At 40.7% G+C, this 25,900-nt stretch overlaps 1 protein-coding gene and 1 long non-coding RNA gene across 2 annotated transcripts in view; one reads left to right on the top strand and one right to left on the bottom strand.

The window, feature by feature from the left end:
- The window catches only part of per1b (period circadian clock 1b), a 28,581-nt gene that overhangs the window by 1,613 nt on the left and 1,068 nt on the right, over positions 1 to 25,900 (top strand). Inside the window, exons 2-19 of the mRNA XM_053681396.1 lie at positions 8,685 to 9,580; positions 9,717 to 9,970; positions 10,163 to 10,284; positions 11,683 to 11,884; positions 12,309 to 12,503; positions 12,704 to 12,889; positions 14,769 to 14,922; positions 16,002 to 16,245; positions 17,361 to 17,469; positions 17,591 to 17,729; positions 18,370 to 18,488; positions 18,666 to 18,812; positions 19,383 to 19,733; positions 21,228 to 22,063; positions 22,309 to 22,507; positions 22,950 to 23,142; positions 23,381 to 23,531; positions 24,866 to 25,900. The exon at positions 24,866 to 25,900 is cut by the window's right edge and continues 1,068 nt beyond it. Coding sequence (XP_053537371.1) covers positions 9,189 to 9,580; positions 9,717 to 9,970; positions 10,163 to 10,284; positions 11,683 to 11,884; positions 12,309 to 12,503; positions 12,704 to 12,889; positions 14,769 to 14,922; positions 16,002 to 16,245; positions 17,361 to 17,469; positions 17,591 to 17,729; positions 18,370 to 18,488; positions 18,666 to 18,812; positions 19,383 to 19,733; positions 21,228 to 22,063; positions 22,309 to 22,507; positions 22,950 to 23,142; positions 23,381 to 23,531; positions 24,866 to 25,183 — 4,311 coding nt within the window. The 5' untranslated portion in view covers positions 8,685 to 9,188 and the 3' untranslated portion in view covers positions 25,184 to 25,900. The remainder of the gene's footprint in view (positions 1 to 8,684; positions 9,581 to 9,716; positions 9,971 to 10,162; positions 10,285 to 11,682; positions 11,885 to 12,308; positions 12,504 to 12,703; positions 12,890 to 14,768; positions 14,923 to 16,001; positions 16,246 to 17,360; positions 17,470 to 17,590; positions 17,730 to 18,369; positions 18,489 to 18,665; positions 18,813 to 19,382; positions 19,734 to 21,227; positions 22,064 to 22,308; positions 22,508 to 22,949; positions 23,143 to 23,380; positions 23,532 to 24,865) is intronic.
- LOC108267437 (uncharacterized) overlaps positions 23,461 to 25,900 on the bottom strand; it is a 24,293-nt gene continuing 21,853 nt past the window's right edge. Inside the window, exon 5 of the long non-coding RNA XR_001813111.3 lies at positions 23,461 to 23,600. This is a non-coding gene — a long non-coding RNA (uncharacterized LOC108267437). The remainder of the gene's footprint in view (positions 23,601 to 25,900) is intronic.

Here is a 25,900-nt window from a genome sequence, read left to right on the forward strand (position 1 = left end):
GATTTGATAGTTGAAAAGTTGAATTTTCGGGGGGGGTGTTTCTGTGGTTGAAGGCTGTGCAGCCTCGTCTCAAATGCAGCATTTAATTAATAAGCAATTAATTACAAAGGCAGGCTTACAGGAGACCGCTACGTTCATCAGGAAAAACCTGCTGTGAACATGCACGAATTTGTCACTATGGCATTGACTGTAAACATAACACATGACGCACAAATAAGGTGCAGGTATGCAATGAGCGGATGACTAAATGTTATATTTTCATGTTCTACAGTTCTGTGAAAAAAGTGATTTCTTCTGTTTTTGTCTATATCTTTTAAGGCAACGTTTGTAAACCTAAAATACAGTTTTTCAATTAATGTTATTTATTGAAGCAAAAAACTTATCCAATACCAACTGGGCCTGTGTGAAAATGTGTTTGGCCCCGTAGTTACTAATACCAAAAATCTATAAAAATGCATTCATAATGGGGTTCAGCTGGACTAGACACAACCAGACATGATTATTGCAAACTCTGTTCAATCAAATCAACACTTGAATAGAACGTTTTCAACAGCATGAAGTTGGTTAAAAGGTCTTACCCAGTAACACACGATGCCAAAATTGGAAGAAATTCCAGAACTGCTGAGGAAGAAGGTGATTGAAATACATCAGTCTAGGAAGGGTAATAAAACTATTTTAAAGGCTCTGGGACTCCAAAGAACCACAGTGAGAGCCATCTTCTCCAAATGGAAAAACTCAAACAGTGGTGAATCTTCTCAGAATTGTCTGACCTTCCAAAATTCCTCCATGAGCACAGCAATGACTCATCCAGCAAGTCACAAAAGAGCCAAGGACAACATCAAAGGAACTACAGGACTCTCTTGCATCAATAAAGGTCAATGTTGATGATGCTACTATCAGAAAGACACTGGGCAAAAATGGCATGGAAGTGTGGCGTGAGGTGAAAATCACTGCTAACCAAGAACAACATGTGAATTTGAATTTGCTCATCTGAATTTTGTCAAAACACACCTTGATGATCCTCAAACCTTTTGGGAGAATGTTCTGATGAGTCAAAAGTGGAACTTTTTGGAAGACGGGTCCTGTTACAGCTGGCATAAACCAAACACAGAATTCCACAAAAAGAACATCATACCTACGGTCAAGCATGGTGGTGGAAGTGTGATGGTGTGGGGATGCTTTGCTGCTTCAGGGCCTGGGAAACTTAAAATAATTGAGGGAAACATGAATTCTGCTCTCTACCCGAAAATCCTGAAGGAGAATGTCTGGTCTTCAGTCCGTAAGTTGAAACTCAAGCGCAATTGGATTATGCAGTAAGACAATAATCCAAAGCAAATGTAAAGAGTAAATCCTGGTCCTAGAAGTAAGTTAAAGACTGATCTCCAGTGATTTGATTGCTATATCCTATACAATGAATTGTAAACTATATTAGATTCGTGCATGGACACACAAAAAAAATCACAGCACAAATTACTTTCATTTGTGAGTTTGCAGACATAGTGGTGTCGAGTCAACTGCAGTTTGGCTTACTGCATGGTCATTATTTTCATCTAAATTCATATACTGAGTGTCTGTAAAAATTTGATGACGTTTGAGCTACTAAATATCCCAAATGCATTCTAAGAATGGCAGAGATTTGCTTTCTGAGTGCTATCATTCAATCTTTAGGAAATCCTTTAGGATCATTAGGAAATGCAGAGAAATGGAAAAACAATAATGAACATGGTGGAAAAAATGACTACCTTGTAAATACCTCGTATATTATTATTATTATTATTATTATTAATGGCACTTTTCAAGAATATTTACAATGACAAGGTGCAAGTTATCAGGACAACTCAAATGCCAAGCAGATGATGACCTCGTGAGGGGCAACTTAATCTGCAGCTGATTGACTTTTAGACGTCAGTAAACCCTTGGTACGCATACCTGCGTGTGGGCTTTGTCGTGTTTGAACCTGAGTACTTCAGCGAGAGCTTCATAAACATGAGAATGCTTGCCAGTTTTACTCAAAATATGTTTGGATCCACTTATACATGTTATTTTTCACACGAATACTCTCTGTCCAAGACTCATATTCACCATTGCCTTAGGATGGTCTTAATTTCATTTAAGACAACCATTTCTTTTGTTTTTCCTAGTTCAGAAAGTGCACTTGTTCAAATGAGAAGGGAAATTGTATTAGATGTAAAATAGGAAAAGAAAATATGCACCAGATATATTCTTAAATTAAATATATAGTAGATTTAGGGCAGTGGTGGCTTAATGGTTAAGGCTTTGGACTGTGGACCTTTTGTTAATTGCACACAGGAGTCTTTTCAGTGCAACCTGTGACTTTTTTTTTTTTTTTGAGTGAGGCTGTACGTTTGAGATAAGCTCAAGGTTTCTTTAGGGGGAGTGAGCACAGGCGCGCACACACAATGTGTGTAAGTGTTTATGTATAAACTTAAAAAACATTTCAACACACAAGAGGGTTTAGAATGGGAATAACATGCAGGAAACTGCATGACTAAAACTACACAAATGACCCATGTCAGTTTCTAAGTAGCTGCCACTGTAGAGCAGTAATCACAGTTTGATTACTACACACGGTGTATCTCTGGTCTTCTCTGTTTTATGCATTCTATCTCTTGAACATATCTTCTCACTGTTGTATTTTTTTTTGTAACAGACCAGCTGTGTAGTCTTTTTAGTGCAACTTCTCGGTGTTCAAATGAAGTGCATTAAAATTATTAAAGGTGGATGCAAGCTGTACTCGAACATGTCATATGACTCTCACAAACTCAGGTGAGTGATCAGGTGTGCGACAGCATCCACTGCAGCTTCTGTCCGAAAATGTCTAGCTTCTGTCTGATGATGACTGAAAATGAAATGCACATTCTTATACCATGTTCTGTCTGAATACTCGATTCTGATTGGATAGAAGGTGTGCGATCTGTATATGCACAGCCTTTTTGGTGAAATTCACCCCACAGACCAGCATTCAGCTGGTGCTCCGTAACTGTGACAGTCGCATCAATGTGCAGCATCAAGTATTTCATTTTTCTAACACTTCTGTAATACTGAGGAAATGGGAGCAGATAATGTCCTCAGAGTCAAGAATATTTGGGCCACATCCCAAACGGCATACTATCGGTGTACTTTGTCTCCTAGTTTATGATTAACTAAGGGGTTTATTACTGTTAAGGAACAGTACTTAGTGAGAATTATGCTGTTTTTGGATGCAGCCTTGAATTTTTTCTGAATTTATATTAACTGGCCATTGACAGCCATGAGATTAATCCACAGAGTAGAGAAGAGGACAGCATAAACAACTTCATAAAATGTTCCTCCTCAAGAGCTTACAGTAGCATTTCTCTACCAGAGAGGGCAACATTTCAGTACCTTACTGAGGAGCTTTAATATTTAGGATTATTACTAATTACTTACTTAGCCTGTGAGTAGGCAGTGGCGTTTCTGGAATTCTGGGGTGTCCTGGGCAAAACCCCATTTACGCCATTCACCAAACATCATGTTACTCTCACTGATTCATTTACACATTATTTGTATGAAATTTCTCTCTTTCTCTCTGTTTTTAGCTATTTACATTATTTAATCCTACCTTGAATCTGACTGCACTACATATAACTGTACTGAACTGTTTAGTATCATATCCATGATTTTCCCAAACCTGACTTCCTCAGCTATTTTGTTTTCAAGATCTAAACATATTGCTCTGTCTACATTAGCATTTAGCCCTGTGAGGGACATCGTTATCTGGTGGAGAAGCATTGCTCAGTATCAGGACCTGCTATGAGATCAGGGAATGTGACATGCTCCCTTGGTTTATACTTCATTAAACTTTTTCATTTCACACCATCAAATTCTGGCACCCTGTAATTAACGTGATATATGCTGAAACACTGGTTTACACCATTGTTAAATGATGATCATTTTCTTATCAGTCTTCCGGCTCAAACTCTCAATAGACTTGAGTTTATTCATAACTTACTGAGTTCTTAAACACATTCATCAGACACAACATATATCCTATTTTTTTTGCTGTGATCTATTTTCTTTTTGAATACAATGTTTTTTTTTTATTCTACCTTCAGCAGCCTTACATGCTCCAGCCTCTACTTCTCAATCACTTCTTTCAGTTTTACCATCTTTCTTGTACATTCAGGTCTTTTATCACTGGTGGTCTACTTTCCAAGCCAAAATATATTCTCAATACTGAAATCTCATTAGATTTTGCCTTACAGTATCTGCTGCAGATTGTGTTTTCGCTGCAGCATTGCCATTTGTTATTCAAGTGGGTTTTATTGTCACATAGCTCATATGCATTGCATAATTCTTCAGGACTATTGTGCAAAACATAATACAGTAGCACAGTACACAGCACTACATACAGTGCAAATACACAAGAGTGTGAAGACTGTGCACACTAATTACACAGTCAACCAGAACAGTATTGTATGCAAGTATGGAGAAAAGTGTAGCAGCAAGATCAGTGTGTCTTGAAATGATCTCTATAAATAAACTTAATAATAATAATCCATCCATATTCTATAACGCTTATCCTTACTGGGTAACGGGGAACCTGGAGCCTATAACAGGGAGCATCAGGCACAAATGCACCTATAATAATAATAATAATAATAATAATAATAATAATAATAATAATAATTCTATTGCATTTTTATTTTTTATTTTTTCTACCCTTGAGGAGATACCTGCTTGACTACATGTAATTGGCGTGTAGGTGGTGTGACGTCTGTATAATCACGCAGCGTTGTCTGATCTGAGTTCAGCATCGTGTGTGATCTTTACAATGGCAGAAAGAGTGCAGAAAGATTTATCATGTACGTAGTGAACCTGCTGATCTAACATAAACCCTAGCCCGCTGTTTACGGGCTGCTCAGTGCGCTTATATGAGGTGTAAAAAACACTTATGTGATTGGCTAGTCATTTCCACCATTCAGCGTTGAGCCAGGCTTGACGAAACCACCGCTTCGGACACGTGCGCTGTGTGTTTACAAGTGCGCGGGCCGGTCACCGCGAGCTGCCAGCCAATCAGCGCGCGCGCTGTCCAAAAGGCTTTACGCAATAGGTCGGTCGTGGCGTGGGGGCGGAAACCCGGCGGCAGCGCTCACGCGGACCTGTGGCTCGGTACAACAAGCGTGTGTAACACCGACGTGGAGATGAGAGACAGTAGGAACTTGTCATCTTCGCTGAGAAACAGTTCCTGTCTGCATGCAGCGCTTTGTTTTTACCGGTGTACGGTGGGTGCATGTAAGTCTCTTCAGTGGGAGTGTTTGTAGTGCTGTAACTTGCAGGTGCTTAGTTACTGGTTAACATCCAAAACCCTCCCTACTTTTTAGATAAGTGCACTACATAGGGCATGATACTGATAATCATTGTTTCTACACAGGAGGAATGAAGTACATGCTCAGCAGGGAGCCGTTTGGGATTTGACCGTCATAAATAGCGAATATTATGATTTATATTATAAAACAAACTAGTTTTGTATTTAACAAGTTTAAAGACTATTTAGCATACACACCGTATAAACCATGCACAAACGGTTAAATACAGTGATGTATGGTTTCCGCCTAGCACGTGCTCTGTCCTGAATGTCTTCTATTATTATTATTATTATTATTATTATTATTATTATTATTGCTCTGTTTGTCTTTAATGGCGACTGGTCATGATGCGAAAAGCACGTTTCTATGAGAACGGCATCACGACTCCGCGACAACAGGCAGATGGTGTGTGTGTGGGGGGGGGGGCGGTGTGTGAGTTATAAAACGGTCTGTTGGTCGGTTTATATATTCCTGCCGTTTCTTAAAAAATAAAACTGTTGGATAGGTTTCAAATAAATTGTGCAGTAGTTGTATTGTCTCATTCCCTCAAATATCTATTAAAAAAAATAAAAACTAATTTACATAACAAACCTCATTTGCTAGTCATGTAGTAAAATTGTGGGTAAATGTTTTCTGCTGGTGAATGAATCCTGCAGCCTCTTTCTGTGAATTTTTCCATGTGTTTCCCATCACCCTTGTCATAGTGTTTGTGACAGAAGAGGGTTTCCAGCTCAATTACATGTTAAAAACCAAACAAAAGACCTGAAACTAGCCCATAAATTCAGACATTGGAAAAGGAAGACACTATCTGCATATACACTTTGCTTTTGTTTACAGAAATTTATTTTATTTAATTCTGATCGATTGCTATAAAACACGATCTTGCCGGCCATATGTGGTGTCAAAACTGCAGTCTTGGCAACCTTGTCATTAATTGTTCTGTCGTTTGCTCTTTCTTCAGAAAGATGTTCATAGAGAGAGTATGCAGTAGGACTGTCATGCTTTTTTTTTTTTTTAAGGTACCCTTTGAAGCAATGCCTAAATACCATACACCAATCAGCCATAACATTAAAACCACCTGTCTGATATTGTGTAGGTCCACCTTATTTCGCCAAAACAGCTCTGACCCTTTGAGGTATGGACTCCACAAGACCTCTGAGGGTGTACTGTGGTATCTGGCACCAAGATGTTAGCAGCAGATCCTTTAAATCCTGTAAGTTCTGAGGTGGGGCCTCCATGGATCAGACTTTTTTTTGGGGTCCCATTTCTGAACCATTATTGCAGTGTGGCAGGGCACATTATCCTGCTGAAAGAGGCCATTGCCATTAGGGAATACTGCTGCCATGAAGGGGTGTTCTGGGTCTGCAACAATGATTAGGTAAGTGGAATGTGTCAAAGTAACATACACATGAATTCCAGGACCCAGGGTTTCCCAGCAGAACATTGCCTAGAGCATCACACTTCCTCTGCCAGCTTGTCTTCTTAGCAATAGTGCATCGTAGTGCCGTCTCTTCCCCAGATAAGCAACATACACACACCCGGCCTTCAAGTGATGTAAAAGAAAATGTGATTCATCAGACCAGCCACCACAGTTTGGCCCTCGTCAAAGTCACTCAGACCCTGATGCTTGCCCATTTTTCTTGCTTCCAACACATCAACTATGAGATCTGGCTGTTCACTTTCTGCCTAATATATCCCACCCCTTGACAGGTGCCACTGTAATGAGATAATCAATGTTATTCACTTCACCTGGCAGCCTTTCTACTCGGGCATCTCTATGTTTGGAGCAGACAGCTCCTGTGAGCTTCTGTGTCGATTGACTGTTCTATGACCATCAAATCACACTGAGTATACACACATCAGAGACTACCATACATTGTATTATGTACAGTATTTTTGCTTATAGTTGAAGCCAATACTGGTGTATAAGGGCTTAACAGAGCAGCAGTAGTATTTCTGTCATCGCTCGTGCAACAAATGATATTACATTGTAGTGAATGGCACAGTCATGGGGATGGCTACATGAAAACATACAATCGGAGGGTTTATTAGTGCTAACTCATTAATGGTGTATGTTATACCTTTTCAATACATCTTGTCTCAATGGTCATGATTTTCAGCAAGTCATCAACAAAAGATTACCATGGAAATAAAGTCCACAGACTGCACATTCCAGGAACCAGTCATCTGTGAGCCAAACAGTACTAGTGATGCAAACAAACACTAAGATTTTCAAGCCTCTGTGGGTGGATATCTTGCACTGATGCACAGTAAAATTTATCTGCAAAGTTGCATTTCTCTGTAAATGAGTCAATCCTAAAATAAGCAGTGTCAAAAGCAGCATTGGATTTCTTGAAACATCACCAGCGATCTGAGAAACAAGAATGACATGAAGACCTGCAACACTTTATATATGTATATACTTAATATAGAGTGTACTGCCTACCAAGGAGCTTAAGAGATTTGAAATCTCCCCAAGAGACATTATAGAGATCGAGTCACTCAGAAATAGTGTAAGCATTCGGGGCACTAAAAATTGTTAGATATACAAAGATGTCTGTATAGTAAAAAGGTCAACATTTTTACTCACTCCACGCCTGTTTAAATTCAAGTATGCAGCTAGACTCAGTGATAATTTAATACAACCATAGAATAAGGCATGCAATATACTTCTTCTGATTCATCATATCTAAATCAAGAACATTTAAGTAGTCTTAAATAGAGCTTCCAAAATGAACAGCCGGATAACTGCCAAATGGATGTAAAATTATTTTTGACTAACCGGCTGGACATTAAAAAAAAAACCTAAGTGAATGTTAGAACTTTGGTGTAACATGTCATTTCCCTTAAAACACAAGAAAATGTTAGCTGTGATTTATAAAAAAAAATAATAATAACAAAAAAACATAAATGATTATATATGTTGATGCACTGAAGCACTGCCTAAATTGCTGACTGTACTGGATGCTATAAACAGAGGCACTCTCTGACCTTCTACATGTGCAGCTTTCATCTCCAAGCATATCACCATATGATCCCAGATCTGCTGCTGGGTTGTGGCAGACTGAGTGCATAAGAAGTGCATAAAAAGTCAGATGTTGTTGTAATAATGGTGGAGAGCAGAATTTTACAAAAATGATAGAGAGCAACTGTTATGGCTGTAATTTGTCGCATTGATTAAGTCATTTCCCCCTGAAAACCAATAACCAACAACGTTTCCAAATGGAATTGTGACATGCTTGTTTGCAAATGTGTGCTGGTCATTCAAATTATAAAAGAGCAAGACCAAGTGTAATATTCCTTTTAATTGATGCACCTCTTTATTTTCTTCCCTAGCGTCTAGAAAAATTGATGGGGGACCAGAACAAACAGAAAAAACAGAGAAGAGGAACAGACAGGTCCTGAAAAAAGAGAGCTTTCAGATGCTGTTTTTTTTTCTCCTGCTTTCTCTCTTTCACACTCTGTTTGCGTCCATCTGGCTGCAAGATTGCATCCAAGACTGTTTCATAAGCAGCCATTTTGCCTGCATGTTTTTTGGCCTCCAACATTTCTGAAATTAATAATTTATTTATTTCTTGTGCTCAAAAAAGGATAATCTCACAGTTCATCATCATTCACCCAAGGGGCTGGAGGTTACAGGTTCTCCAGCCACTTTCTTTTAAGATTCATAAAGGGTGCTGTGTTTTACAAATAAATATCTAGAGTGTTCTACGTTAGCCCATGAGGAAGATTCAACCCAAAATGATTTGCATCTTCAGTTCCTGCAGCCCAACCTAGTTAAATTCTTTAATTTTTCAAACGCGATTGGTGAGATTCATCACCAGGTATTCTCATCGTACTATGAGTGATGACAACTCAGACTCCGCCCCCAGCAATGATTCTAGGGTGCGAGCCGGAAGAGCTGAGGAGGAAGAAGAGGTGCTGCCTCAGACCAGCTCACCGGGCATGAGTGGCAGCTCACCGTCATCAAATCCAGCCAATGGCAGGACAGGGTCATCTCTGGGAGGCGAGTCAGGACCCGCAGGTTTATCCAGTGATAACCGGGGGCAGAATTCGGATGATATGGACGCGCTATCGAGCGGCAACGACTCTGGAGAGAGGGAGAGCGAAGGAGGGCTGGAGAGAGAAAATGGCTCCAGGGGCCGACAGTCCATGCGAAGTTACCAGAGCTCTTCAAGTCATAATGGCAAAGATTCTGGCATGATGTTGGAGACCACTGAGAGTAACAAGAGGTAAGAGATGTGAGAGAGCGAGGGATATAGAACAAAGGAATAATGTTTTGTTTTTTAAATAGAAAGTAATGGTAAGTGCTAATACACCAAATGTCATTTTCCAACTCTCTTTGTTTCTTTTTATTCTCTGTCCCAGTACAAATTCCCAGAGTCTGTCTCCTCCCAGCAGCTCACTGGCGTACAGTTTGTTGAGTGCAGGCTCAGAGCAGGACCCTTCATCCACCAGTGGCTGCAGCAGTGAGCAGTCAGCTCGCGTGCAGACCCAGAAGGAGCTGATGAGGGCAGTGAAGGAGCTCAAGATTCGCCTACCTGCTGAGAAGAAGACCAAAGGACGCTCCAGCACCATCAACGCCCTCAAATACGCCCTTAGCTGCGTCAAACAAGTCCAAGGTGAGGGGCCACTGTTTGTGTACTCCGTTTTCCCCTTTTCGTTAAAAGGCAACTTTGGCATATGGAGTTTCAACCGCGGAGTATGTAGTGCTGATTCGGTGGAATTGCAGTTTGCTTTGCAGGCAGCAGAAGGCTTGAAACATGAAAACTGTCCCTTTTAAACTGTATATTCATGACTTTTTTGTTTTCCAGCTAATCAGGAGTATTATCACCAGTGGAAAGTTGAAGAGTGTCATGGCTGCAGTCTGGATCTTTCCACATTTACCATAGAAGAGCTTGATAACATTACCTCAGAATATACGCTGAAAAACACAGTACGTGCCCCCCCAACATACACACACACACACACATACACATTCAATTGTTCATGCAGTATTTTTCTATTGATGCTCTAGTCCCTCTGTCATTCTCTTTTTCTCCATCTTGGTAATGCATTTGCACCCCCCTTCTCTCCCTGTCTCTCTCCTTCTCTCTCATCCTCTCTCTGAGGGCTCTAATACCTGTACTCTGCCTCAGTTTACAATATCCATCAAAGCCTCTTCTTTACTAAAGGGTCCTGTTTTTTTCACAAAGAGTTCAGTTCGTGCATGTGAGACTGCCTGTTTTACACTTTTATCCAAATTTTAAAATTGTAAATGAATTGTAAATCATCATAAAATTGAACACATGAACAAGTGCATAGAATCCACCAAGAGAATCCATCCAGGAAATGACCCCAAATATTAATATATGTTAGGAAAGAAGGAATAAACTGGGTTTATTCTCCTGATTGGTCCACAAGCATCATTTTGGTAGCTGATATTGGTGAACTCTTTATCATAAGTGGAAAAAAGTGTGGTGGAAATGGTGGAAAACACCATTACCAGTACTGATTTGTTCGTTCATTCATTCATTCATTGTTGGTTTATTATTGGAGATTAATATTCAGTTCAAACCTTTTGTTCCTTCTTAACAGAGTTTTTGCATTAGCCTTTTTTTTGACATTTGCCTTTTTAAAGTCTGTGGTCTTATGTAATTTATTCTTGTGCAATTGAATGATTGTTCATTAATTAAATCAGGCATTCACTCATGCCACACTGGCAAAGAATAAACGTTGCCTATCAGGGGCTTCCGAGTGGTGCAATAGAATAGCGTTCTTCATATTGTCAGTAGATCATGAGATTCAGTCCGGACAATGCCCCAGCCATCTGTGACAAGGAGTCAAAGTAGCAAAATTGCCATGTGCTCTGGGTCGGAGGAATGGCATGTTCTCTCTTCCTTCCCTGTCACTAACCAACTGTGTGTGTGAGCTCATATGCAGAAGATTGAAGTAGGAGCTTTCCTCCAAGTGCATTATGCTGTGCTGTAATGCAGAAGTGGCTGGCATCATGTGTCTCAGAGGAAGCATGTGTTAGCCTTCACTCTCCCTGGCTGGTAGTTATTGTATGAGAGAGGAGAGTTGGCTAGTGGGTGGGAAATGGCAGGTGACCAAATTGGGGAGGAAAAAAAGTCGCCTATCGGCGAGAGTGTGTGTGTGTGTGTGTGTGTGTGTGTGTGTGTGTGTGTGTGTGTGTGTGTACTAGCATACATTCAATTACAGGTCAAGGTTTCTTAAATATCAAATTTTATGTCAAAACTCGGATGTAATGATGTGGTCGTGTAACGTGGTAACAGTAAAGTCAATTGTGATGTATGCAAGCTATCGCTTTGATATTTTCTCCTTTCCTTTTTAGGACACATTCTCCATGGCTGTGTCATTCCTGTCGGGGAAGGTGGTGTATATCTCGCCGCAGGGTTCATCTTTGTTGCGACGGAAACCAGAGAAGCTGCAAGGGGCACTGTTTTCAGAGCTCCTCGCCCCTCAGGACGTCAGCACTTTCTACAGCAGCACTGCTCCCTGCAGACTACCGACATGGGCCTCCTGCATCGGATCTGGTGTGTGTGTGTGTGTGTGTGTGTGTGTGTGTGTGTGTGTGTGTGTATGTCTGTGTGCATGTGTGAGTGCCTTTAAGTGCGCTCTCACTAGTTTCTAATCAACAAAACTGGAGAACCTATTTGGCAAAGTATACTGGATGTCTAGTGTGGAATATTCTTCAGTAGTGCCTGGAAATGTGACTAGGGTTGTTGAGAATTAATTTAATCACTGTTACAGTTTAGTAAATAGTCCATGTAATTGTTATTGTATCAATTATAAGCATGAACATTTATAATGACATACTAATCTTTCTCAATTTTAACCTTTTAATGTTTTTTGAATAATATGAATGTTTATTCAGCTGATCATTTTTAGTTATGTTAGTTCTTATTCTAAGGACGAGCATGTTAAGAAATAAGAAATGTTGTTCCTGCACGTGTGTAGTGTCTCCTCCAGTGGAGTGTACCCAGGAGAAGTCCATGTTCTGCAGGATCAGCGCAGATGGCTCTTCCAGTGGAGACATGCGCTATTACCCGTTCAGGCTGACCCCGTACCTGCTCACACTGCGAGACTCTGACATCGCAGACCCCCAGCCCTGCTGCCTGCTCATCGCTGAGAGAGTACACTCTGGATACGAGGGTAAGACACACACCCTCACTCCCTCTATCACTCAATTACATAAATATGACTTCAGCAGTGATTGTATATCAAAAGTTACTGTACAGGAATAATTGATATGATCACCTTTATACAATTTTAACCATTTTTATATATTCACATATTAAAGTGATTCTTTTTGTTCTGTCTGAACCACCAATCTCTTTTTCCCTCTCTATCAGCTCCTCGTATACCTCCAGATAAGCGGATCTTTACCACCAGTCACACACCCAGCTGTCTCTTCCAGGAGGTTGACGAGAGAGCTGTGCCACTGCTGGGTTATCTGCCTCAGGACTTGGTGGGAACCCCAGTGCTGCTCTGTCTCCACCCAGAGGACAGACCAATGATGGTGGCCATCCATAAGAAGAGTGAGTGTCTGTCTCTCTCTCTCTCTCTCTCTCTCTCTCTCTCTCTCTCTTTCTCTCTGTTTTTTTTTCTTACTCGTGCTTCTGTTTACATTTCCCTGGCCAGGAAATTGCTCCCCACCACCTAGAAAAGGGCTCAGCTCCACCTTTTAAAAGGAAACTCACAATGCTTATGTACACTCATTCTCCACTTTAATAGAGACATCTGTATGCCTGATCATTTATGCAGTTATCTGATCAGCCATTTATATGGTAGCAGCACAGTTCATAAAATCATGCACGTACAGGTCAAAAGCTTCAATTAATGTTCACATCAAACATAAGCATGAAGAAAAAGTGTGATGTCTGTGACTTTAAAATAACCATGGCATGGTCATTGGTGTCAGACGGGCTGGTTTGAGTATTTCAGAAACTGTTGAGCTCCTGGGATTTTCACACATAGCAGTCTCTAGAGTTTATACAGAGTGCTGAGAAAGAAAGAAAAACACTGAATGAGTGACAATTCTGTGGGTGGATTTATTAATGTGGTCTCAGACTTTTGGACCCCACTGTATATATATGGAGCATGTAAAGTACATGGTGATTAGTAGTGGGTGTAGTTTATGGATGAATTGGGTTCTGTATATGATATTTAACATGTTTGTAGATTTTATATATGCTAATTATATTTCACATTAACAAGCAACAAATAATACTAGTGAATGATGTCAGTGCACTCAGCACCACTGTTTCACCCCTTCATTGCACTTGCTGTATCTATAGTTCCAGCAAATTGGTCAAAAAACATGAGTGCCCACTTAAAAAAAAAAAAGCAGACGTTCCCATTCCTCTTATGTAAACCTCAGACTTTAATGGTTGTACTACTAAATAAAAGAGTGAGCATGATGATTTCAACATGTGACCATTATAATAGCAATTTACTGTCATACGCCGTTCTCTCTTTTCTTTTTAACTTCTCTCTTTTTAATGGTTTTACTGAGACTAGACAGTGATGATATTAATATATAACACTTGTAATGGCTGTGTAATATACTGTCATTCTGCTTTCTCCTTTTTTTCTTACTCTCTCCCTTTTTCTTTCACTCAGTTTTAATATACGACTAGTTAAGAAAAACATGACATGGCTTCTTAATACAGGTGTCTGAAAAAGAAAGTGCACTTTTTTTTTAGTTCCTGGTTTTATATGTATAAGAACACCATAATTCTCCATTAGGTGAATCTAATTTCAGGTGCCAGACAGCGCATTAAAATTCCATTATGCCATTATCTTTTAATACCAAGAAATAAGCCAATGTCCAAAAGCCATGTGGGAAAAACAGTAGCTCATAGAACCCCTTCTAACAACAATAATCATTTTCTCTCACTCAGGAGAAATTTTGAAGTATTTCTTCATAATAACATTGCGTTAGTTCATTGAAGTTTGTGGGCATTTATTTATGTACGGCTTTGGGATTTGTTTAGAAGCTTTTTATAAAGTCTGCTTGTTTGTCAAAAAAAAAAGTACAGAATTACTGCACTCAATTGATTCATCATTTTATAGCATTTGTAAAGGTAAAACTGTCCTAACAAAAATGTCACACCTTTTATAGAAGTTGGCACACTTCCTGATAATCAATTGAGTTGTGTAAGGGTGTTCTTATTTTTCCCTACACAGTTATTTTTTTATTTTTTATTTTTTGCCCCCCATTTTGGCAACAACTACAGAGTATAATCTCGTATACAGTAATGCTGTCTGTTACCGGAGACTAGAGTTGTTTAATTATAATATTGGTGATGAACAGATGACTAGAGGGTGTGCTTTTGTCCTAATTTGTTTACATTGAATCAAAGAGCAGAATGCATAGTCTAAAACTGACATTATTTTTATTTTGTCTCTCTGTAGTTCTGCAGTTTGCAGGGCAGCCGTTTGAACACTCTCCGTTGCGAATGTGTGCCCGGAATGGAGAGTATCTGACTATCGACACCTCCTGGTCCTCCTTTGTTAACCCTTGGAGCAGGAAGGTGGCATTCATCGTGGGTCGCCACAAAGTCCGGACGTAAGGACGTTGCTCATATGCATGCTCATAAATATCTATAGATTACTGTTTAAATGCAGCATGGCGATGATTACAAATGAATAAAGATGTAGTCCGTAACGGATACATTAAAAATGATCTTGCAGAGAAGCTGATTGGGAATTTGTGTAGTCAGGTAATCAGTCAAAAAAAAACAACAACTGTAATCTGATTATAAATATATTCAAATATATCTTTCTCTCATTTTTGTAATCATATAACGCATACCTGTGTTTTCACAACACATTGAAAAGCCACACACACACAGTCAAAACTATTATAATATTCTTATCGTTGTGGGGACATTTGGTCCTGACCAAGATATAAAAAAAACATGCCCACACACACACAGAGAGCATGTGCATTGGCACAGAGGTGTCCATATGCATCTTACTTGCGCACACACCCACATCCATCCTTAATGTTCATCACAATCCACCCACATCAACCACCCAGTAACACATGCACTACCATGTGTAGTTTCTCAGACAAACATAGGCACAATGTTGGGGATGTTTCCCACACAGTTATTTCCTTACCTCCTCTGCTGTTCATTATGTTATCCGCTAGACAGCTTTACTCCGTAATCAGTTCTCCCATTATACACTGACTCATCCAGTGCCTGTTCCACAGCCTTATTTTATAACACACACACACAGACGACTCCCCCTTTTGACTTGCATCTTTCACATGGTTATGTAAACAGTCTCTCCCTTTCTTTTGCCCACCCACACTACTCATGCTTCCTTACACAGAAAGCATTTACATATTAAAGTGTAAACGTTGTGTCTTATGGTGTACATGAAAATAAGTGATCTTCTCATTAATCAGTTCCGTTTGCATAACAAGTCCTCAGGGTTTAGCATTGTTTTATATCTCTTCTGGACACACAGAGCATTTGTAACCAAAGGACAATCGATTTTGTCGAAGATCTTTGGGAATTTGATACGCTGATGCTCTGTCCACCTCTGTGTATTGTTGTGCAGTCTGCAAATCAAAGATACACCTAGGTATGTCTTCTTCTGTGTTCTGATTTCCTCGTCATCCCTTTGTTCCTTCAGTTCTCCACTGAATGAGGATGTGTTCACCTTGCCGCGGGCTCTGGAGGAAAGCGCCTTGACTCCGGATATCGCACAGCTCAGCGAGCAGATCCACCGGCTTCTGGTTCAGCCCGTACACAGCAGCAGCTCACAGGGCTATGGCAGTCTGGCAAGTAATGGCTCCCATGAGCTGCAACCCAGTGCCGCTTCATCATCAGAGAGCAACGGCACCACTCTGGAGGACCCAGCTCAGCTTCACAAACCAGTGAGCACACACATACACACTCAGCGTGTAGCACAGTTACACTCTCTGTATCAGTTTAGTATACTAAATATTCCAAACACTATCTATTCCGATTTAAACCCAAAGTGAGCATAAACCAATCTGTCGATTCTGCATATACACACACACACACACACCAGCAATGAGATTCTACCTGAGATTTTCAACTTAAATCCATTTGACTTGGTCTTGGACTTTCTCAGCCATAACTTGACTCAACTTGGAGCTGAGTTTATGAAATTTACACTTGAAAGTCAGCAAGTTCTGACAAGTTAATAGGCCACATCATTGTTTTTGCAACAATTCAAAATACATTGATCACACTATCCTACTACAATGAATTCATTAAAGACTTCCTCCTCTATCTGAGCCCCAGTTTAGGAGTTGACTCGGATTTGACGTAGGAACCAGCTTAAGGACTGAAGACTTAAGGGATGAATTTAATTAGACTAAAGAGCTGCTTACTTGAGGCTTGGTTTGTCCTTCAGGGTGAATGACCTGATATTACACATGCACAAACAAAGTACACTCTACAGTCACAATGCTCCCTATGTAATGACTCAAAACTATTCCAGTCAGGCTCACATTTAACTTTACTATCATGTTAGTTTACATTTTAGGTGAACAGCTAGTGAGTATATGTCGTTTTCTGTGGACAGTTTGCTTTAATCATCAGTTAGCCATTCCTTGATCAGTGGTCAGTCATGCAGGTAGATCAGTCTGCAGGGAGACCATGGGTTCCTGGTTTCTCAGGCTGTTGGAAAAATTAATTGTTAGGCTTGTGCCAAAGAGCAGAGCACTGAGTAGCCATCAGTGGGGGGAAGATGTAGTCTTTTACGTAGCACTGCCTGCTAGTGTGGATGAGATATTTCTCATCATTCAGTTCATTCCACTGTGTGAGTTTTGGAATAGCTGTTTTTCATCTGATTAATCATCTGTGGTAAATCAAAAAGATCAGAATACATTTCCTTAACCATGACTCAGGATTATGAGGTTGAAGTCACAGTAGTTGCTAGGCAAGATGTACAGAGAGATAAAGGCCCAAGGAGAGCTAGTTTTTAAAGGCCTTGTTGTATGTCTGTTTTCTCTCTGAGCAGATGACCTTCCAGCAGATCTGTAAGGATGTTCACATGGTAAAGACGAGTGGCCAACAAGTGTTCATCGATTCCCGTAACCGCCCCCCTCCTAGGAAACACACTGCCACAGGTACACACATGCATCCATACAAAACTCTCAATCTACACTGTGATCTATTTCGCAGAAGATATTTCCTTGCAAGGTGTCTCTTAGCAGTTGCTTATTCAACTGCTTTCTCTTCTTTGAACAGGTTCTTTGCGAGCTATAGTAGACACTGTTACAGATGTGGCCCCACCCTCAAAGGATCCAGTCCTCTCTCAGCTGGTGAGGAAGGACCCGCCCAGTGCATACTCTTACCAGCAAATCAACTGCCTAGATAGCATTATACGGTAAGTGTGTGCAGTCAGACGTGTGTTCCTGTTCCTATGACACATCTAAAGTGTGTAACAAACAACACCTGTCTTCATCAGTTTCTCCTCTGCTACCATTGCAACAGCCATCATGTGTTCTTAGGGCACTTTCACATGGACAAGATTTAATTTGTGAATCATCCCTGGTGTGTTTTAAAAAAAAAAAAAAAACAACTTCAAAAAAAAAAAAACTCTGTATGCTTTGTGTGAACCTAGCAATTACAGTTGAAGGCAGACACTTTCCAGTAAAACTACACAGTGAAAATAAGATTCATCCCTATTTCAACCAAATGCACAAGTGAACCAATCATGCAATGCATTTTTGGTTGCAGGCTATTTATAAATTCAGAAAAACATGGTTAATAAAAAAAAAAATACTGATTAATTAATACTGATTATTGAGTAAAAGATTTTTGTGATGGCCTTTCACAAAATCACAGCCACACAACCCTTTGCACATGTTTATATATATAATATATTATTAGTGCAATGTGAAACTGAATCAGATTAAAATATATAGCAACCATATCAATTTCACTGATATAGACTAATAAGTAAGAAAGCAAGTGTTCAAATAACGGTGTGTATGTACAATAACAGATGTACATCCTGGCTGTAGGTATCTGGAGAGCTGTAATGTCCCAAACACAGTAAAGAGGAAGTGTGGCTCCTCCTCCTGTACCGCGTCCTCCACTTCTGATGATGATAAGCAGCAAGTCACCCCCAGCAACCCTAAAGGTAATCACCATTTATCATCCCGTGCCCGGTTTCACACTAACTTGAAAGAGTAAAACACATGTAGTGTATGATAGTGTATGATAGAATTTGCTGCTATAACTTGGAGTGTTGTGGGTATGTTTGTGTGTGTGTGTGTGTGTGTGTGTGTGTGTGTGTGTGTGTGAATGCGTGCTCTAGGTCCGTCAGTAGCTCTGGTTAGTGAGAGTACATCGCTGCCAGCCCTGACTTTACACAGTAAGGCAGAGAGTGTAGCATCAGTAACGTCGCAGTGTAGTTTCAGCAGTACCATTGTCCATGTGGGAGACAAGAAACCCCCAGAGTCAGGTGAGCAGGTTTATTGTACATATTTTTGTGTGTGACTGTGTCTTTTTTGTCTAGTCATAACATTTTGAATATTCTTAAGACTTATATGTGCTGTTTACTACACATACGTGCATGCAAGATATCCACGACCACGAATTATGCAACGCATAATTCGTTTATTCAGTAGTGTCCGCTACTGAATAAACAAGTTAACATCTGAAATCACATTCTTATACACCACTCTAGACCATTATTGAGTACTAGCACTAACCGTAACCCTAACCCTTATTACCGTTATCGTTTGAGTTTTAAAGGGAAACAAACTCGGTCTGTTTAACACCGCTGTGCATGAAATCGCTAAATATTTATAGTCTGAATTGGAAACCAAATGGATAGAGATGTTTTGGCTCTGACTTGCCATCTAGTGGATGCCGTTGTTAATCCTCCAGATTTACATAAGATACGCAAGTGAGTATGTGAACAACGGCACTAGGATCGAAGCTGCACACATGCACGTACGTGTGGTGAAAGTAAAGTATATTTGCACCTTTATAGGTTTATTAATAGACTCTTATTCTCTCTCTCTATCAGACATTGTAATGGAGGAAGCCCCTACAACTCCTATACCTGCTCCTCCTGTCCTTCATACTCTTCCTCCTCCTCCGCCTCCTCCTCCTCCAGCCATTGCAGCTGCTCCTTCTCTTCCCCCTCCACCAACTCCACCAAGCCCAGCAGTTACAACTGAGAGAGATGGAGTCAGGAGAGGAGGAGCAGCAGCAGCAGCAGGAGGAGGAAGGCTGGGACTGACCAAAGAGGTGCTTTCTGCACATACTCAGCAAGAGGAGCAGAACTTCTTGTGTCGGTTTAGGGATCTGAGTCAGCTGAGAGTGTTCGACCCAGCTTCAGTACTTCGCCGGCATACCACCACACCAATCACTAGAGGTATGATTATATGTGCACATATACACACATGCATACACAAACAGAAACAGACAAGTGGGAATTGCACACACTTGTATTTCTTCTGACAGCTAAGATAGCTGTGTTTTGATGTCTCGTCTTGTTTGTTTGTTTTTTTTGTTTATTTTTTATTTTTATTTTTTTTTCATTAAGACAATCCCATTCACTCACATTACTTATTTACAGGAAATGCATTGAATATCAGGTATTCAGACTCAACACATTGTCTATTCACAAGTACTGACACAAACAACAGCAGGAGATTGAGAGGAATGTTGACCAGCGTATCAGTTAGTTTCAGTAAGAGAGCTTTATCATCTCCGCTTAAAGGAAAGTTTGTGTTCAGCATGCCCTTATTCTGCAACATGCCCTAATCCTGGCAAATAACCTTGGTTTATTACTTCATTGTCATGTGCTGAATGACATGATCCCTGATGCTGCAGTGGGAGTGTATACCTCTGTATAAATTGAGGCTGGCTCAGACTAAAATGCGGTCGACTGTGAGTGACATCACTTCCCAATACAAACACGCCCCATAGTATAATCCCACCCCCAAAACTAATTGGCAGGTTTCTGTGAAAGGCATCGGAAATGCAAATGGAAAGGGATTTGCGTTTCCTTTTGAAATTTGGCAGACACTGTACGTTCGTGTAAATGAAAGTGTGAACGGTAATACACGATTTGTATATTCATTTGAATTATGTCACAATTTATACGTCCGTAAATGGGAACCACAGTTGCAAATACAGTTTGCAATTGCTTTTGAATATTGTCGGCAAAATAGTTCTGTTTCATCTCTTTCATCACCCTTAAGCTGACCAGCTGTCCTCTGTCTTTGTGAATATAACTAACTGACCTTTCATGCTTAATACTTTTCCTGTACGCCTTAAGACAGCCACGGTTGTTCCGGTTCCCAAAAGAACAAAGATAACTGGCTTTAATTACTTCACGCCAGTGGCTCTCATCCCTGTAATTATGACCGCACTAATGGATCTGTACATGATGCAGTCAACATCGGTCTTCATTTTCCATGAAAGCATTTGGACCTTCAGCACCATCATTCCTGAACTAGTTCCTCTTCCATCAGTAAGAAGACTCAAAAAAGGATGTACTGGATGTCTTATGGTAGATGGACATGCATTCCTTTTCTTGGCCATACATGTGCAGTTCTACACTGCCACCATTAAAAAGAATTCTTACATCAGTCAATAGCACCTGGTTTGGTGTGGCTTCTTCACAGGCAGACCTCATAGGCTGTGGTTTGCCGTCACTGTATGACCTTTAGGTCTCCAGAATGCAATGTCATGATGGAAAAGTCCCTCAACTTGCTTACATGTCCTTCTTATGTCAACTTGACAGTAGCATTTAAAAATATATATGTTTGGTAAAGTTACTTTTGCATTAGCCATTGATGGAAACTCTTTTATTTGTGCTTTCATATACCAATTCCTTCCTCTCTCTCTATTTCTCTCTCAGGTGCGCGCTGTTCACGTGATTACCCCACAATGAGCAACAGTGGTCGTCGGCGTGGTAGAGGTGGTAAGAGGTTGAAACATCAGGAGACCTCGGAGCAGGGGACCTCTTTAGGCCAGTCAGGCCCAACAGGAACCCTCTCCACAGGTGCACTTGCACAAGACGGAGTGCCTAACGCTTCCTTCCCTCTGGCTCCTCCAACAACCTCATCTTCTTGGCCTCCTTCAGTGGGCTCCCAGAATAGCCTGCCCTCTGTGCCCTATCCACCAGGCATGTTGCCCTTTTATCCCCTCTACCCACCCCTCACTCACCCCATCACTGACCCCTCCATCCATACTGGCCTTCGCTTTCCCATTCAGAATCCTCAAGTGGCACCTCCCATGGTGCCCCCCATGATGGCGTTGGTACTTCCCAACTACATGTTTCCACAAATTGGCACAACCATGGCCCAGCCTGTTGCTGCAACTATGTCTCAGCCCTTCTACAACCCCACGGTGTCTTTTCAATACCCCACAGCGAGCACTGCCCCTGCAGCACCCACTCAGACAATAACACCAGCCCCAAGAATCCCATCCCGCTGTAGCACACCTCAGTCCTACAGCCAGAGGGAAGGAGGGGTGGAAAGAGAAGGGACAGAGTCACCCCTTTTTCAATCCCGATGCTCCTCCCCTCTGAATTTGCTTCAGCTGGAGGAGTCGCCAACCAGTCGCCTCGAGGCAGTGACAGCACTGGCCTCTGGGCAACAGGCCACACCTCCTGCCGGTGGACAAGCAGGCGGGGTTGGAGGACCGGCAGCAGCCAATCAGAGAGGTGCAGCAGACTCCAAAGAGAATGAAAATGTGAGAAGAGTTATATTGTTTTTGGAATACATAAAAAAAAATTTTTTTGTGAAAATAGGAACTTATTTATCTGAGAGAAAGGGGTGGTCCTTCCGTAAGTGGAAGTTCTAATAACCTAGTTTTAATGTGCTTTAAATTAATAGAACTTTAAAGAGCTTATTTTCAGTGACTTCCAGCCATGCAGTGAAACCTGACTGTGTTTCTTACTGCTCGTCTAACTCGGTGGAAACTATTCCTCTTCCCAGGGAGAAGCCAATGAATCAAATCAGGATGCCATGTCCTCCTCCAGTGATCTGCTTGACCTGCTGCTGCAGGAGGACTCACGATCGGGCACAGGCTCAGCTGCCTCAGGCTCTGGGTCCTCAGGCACAGGGTCCTCAGGATCTGGTTTAGGTTCCTCAGGGTCTGGCTCCAACGGATGCAGCAGCTCTGGGAGTGGAACGAGTAAGTAGTGCTTGAAAAAAATAAAAGTGATTCTTTAAAAGTGGGTGTAGTTTATAGTTGAAGTATTTATTTAGATAGCTAAATATTATTACAACTCCGATTACAATTCACTATAGTTTAATGTTTTTACTATGGTACCTTACAGTATTGATTGGTAAGGTCTAAACCATGATTGTTTGAAGAACACATTTTAATATTGGGTTGATGTTTGGTATGGACGCCATGGTCAAGGCTTGCTCAGTAAAAAAAAACAAAAAAAAAACAACTATGGTATCTGTGGCAATCCTTGGTCATTTAGAGTATTATTTGATGGTTTGACCATAGAGATGCTAATAAACATGGTGATTGTTTGTGAGGAAGTTTAGATTAAGAGATTGCAGTATTCTCATTTTACTAAAGCTGTTACACATGGGATTAACTTGGTGTCTTGCTTTCCCTACAGGAAGCAGCCAGAGCAGCCACACGAGCAAGTACTTTGGCAGTATAGACTCTTCTGAGAATGACCACTCGCGTAAGCAGACAGCAGGGGGCAACGGAGAAGCCCAGTTCATTAAGTGCGTACTGCAGGATCCCATCTGGCTGCTTATGGCCGACACAGATGAGAAGATCATGATGACCTATCAACTGCCCATCAGGTTAAAAAATAAAATACATAGACACACAAACGTAAAATTCGATAGAAAGATACATTTAGAATTCAAAACCTGTACTTCATATGATGGGGGATTTTTAGCTTGTTTCATCAGTTCCTTTAAGAAATGCAACCAAGACATAAACTTTAACTCTAGTAGAATTTTCACTCACACTTTATGCAAACACACTAGAGGTTCGATTATACTTAATTAATTCAATTCGTGTGTGTGTGTTTGACAGAGACAGACAGACTGTACTGAGTGAGGACAGCGTTGCATTGAGAGCCATGCAGAAGCATCAGCCTCGTTTTACTGAGGAACAGAAGCGGGAGCTGAGTCGGGTTCACCCCTGGATCCGCACAGGACGCCTGCCACGTGCCATCAATATATCCGTAAGTTTCCATCAAGGAGTCTGCTCTGGGCTTTTCCGTTAGCACGTCTCTCGTCACAGTTCGTTTGTCCTGATTAAAGAAAGTGAAAAACAGTTAGGGCGAGCATAAGCCCGACAATTACTACAAGTCTGAGAGACACTACTTATCAAAGAAAAAATAGCAGTTAATTTCAATTAACAGTGGGTTGTTGTTTTTTTATTTTACTGGAATACTGTATTTAATGAATAATAAAAGAAGAAGCAGCATTTATTGGTCACATATACATTACAGCAGTGAAATTATTTTCTTCACATATCCCAGCTTGTTAGGAAGTTGTGGTCAGAATGCAGGCTCTGGGCTCAGAAAAAAACACAACAGGGGTGGTTGTTTTAGGAAAATAATCACAGACAGGGCGGTGTGATATCGCCCAACATGAAGCAGAGTTACTGTTGCCACCCTGATGCTTATTATGTAGCAGTAACTTGCGGAGAGTCTGTAAACAGATTCTTCCCTGTTTTCATTTACATTATAGGAGCTATGAATATTCGTTGCCTCAACAGTCTCTTCTTTTTTAAGACTCACCAGCATGAACCTTCTGCCAGAATCCATTATCCTAGAAACACATTTTGTTAGACTGTACTGGTCTTAACCCCATGAGAAAGCTTTTTGTATTGTCAACACTCTGGAAGAATTTTTTAACAAAGTCAAACATAATGCAATTTTAGGAAAAATGGATTTTAAAAACCTTATATAGAGTCCCTTAGACATTTCTTTCCATGAAAATAGCCATAGAAGCTGGCATGGCGTTAAAAAAACAAACAAATAAATAATACTCTCCAGGCTCCCCTGCGACCCTGTGTAGGGTAAGCGTTAGAGAAAATGGATGATTGATGGATTTTAACTCAATCCCCCTTCTAACCAATCTGATTGGAGAATTGACAGTTCTCTGATGTGAGCCTCAGTGGGAAAAGGTTAAAAGTAATATACATACGATGTTGGCTTGTTATGATGATACCAATTTTGAAATTTTAGAAAATTTCCACGTTTTTTTCCTAACCATATTATTATTTCAGTATAGACACAGCTGTTTTTAATGTGTTACCCGTACTGAGTTTAAAGTATTGGGATCACGACAATACCACATTAATATCTAACATTGTAATCCATCATGGTAATGCTAAATCCTTAAAATATATTTAGCTTGAATGACATATGATCTATTAAGTTTTTAATTACTGTCTCATTGTACTATATTGTGTTGAGTGTTATTAGGCTCATGGGTGTCAGTGTGTCCTCAACTGCCATAATGGAAGACATTGGAGATAAACATGCTCTGTCTTTGCCTTTCATTGCAGGGATGTGTGGGCTGCAAATCTCCTCCTTCAGTGCCTCCTGCTGCCCCCTTTGATGTCGAGATCCATGAGATGGAGCTGTGCAGCGTGCTCGACGTGACAGAAGATGGCACCAGCGGCGAGAAACACATGCAGCCAGAAACGGCTATGGATGTCCGAGAGGCACAGCATCGGATAGATGCAGATGAGGAAGAGAAAGGACAGGCCAGAATGACCACACTGGTCAGCGATCAGGAAATGGCAGCTGAGGAACAAGAAGTTACCTCACAAATGGAGGATGAAGAGGAGAAAGGAGGCCATGCAACTGATATGAGACACTGAAATGATGATGTTAGCCCACGACTGGTGGAGAAAATGACTTCACACTCACAGCTGATGATGTCAGCAGTGGGATATTGACAAAAAAAAAAAAAAAAGACTATAGCACTAACAGCCAAGCATACTGACTTTTGGGCACTTTTATTATTTTTCAGAAAAGATGTACAGGAAATGTAAACTAGTATGGTATGTTGTGAGGTTTACCAATGACACTGTGGAGAGTGGAATTACTTTGTTAGGTTCTTAAATTAAAGTGACTCTGATTTGTTTTTATACAAGTCAAAAAAAAACTGTATTTATTCGTATAGCCGAGCGCAGGTCAGAAAGCTGCAACGGCTGATAATGAATGTGAAAAAAGGCCACCTTATTGTAAGACTGTGACACCACTGCTCTGCACACTGCCCCGGTTCACTTTTACATAACTGCATTGGGGATGGTTTGACTTTTTAACTAGACCTCTTCAGTTATTCCGTTCAGCTCCAGCTTTGAGAACTCACAGGACTGCGTTTTGTTCTGTAACTCTGACCAGCCCCATTAAACTGATTACAGTGTTACTAAAACGAGCGAAAATATGCAGGCTTCGGCTCAGTATCACTGCCTTTTGCAGATGATTTATCTGCAGTTTACATGTGCATTCAGACCAAATTTCACAGGTTGATTTATTTTTTTGGAGGTTCATTAGTATTTTTATATATTACTGGGGTAGTTTCTGTCCAGAGA

The sequence above is a fragment of the Ictalurus punctatus genome, chromosome 7, assembly GCF_001660625.3.
Source record: "Ictalurus punctatus breed USDA103 chromosome 7, Coco_2.0, whole genome shotgun sequence".
Classification (NCBI taxonomy): domain Eukaryota; kingdom Metazoa; phylum Chordata; class Actinopteri; order Siluriformes; family Ictaluridae; genus Ictalurus; species Ictalurus punctatus.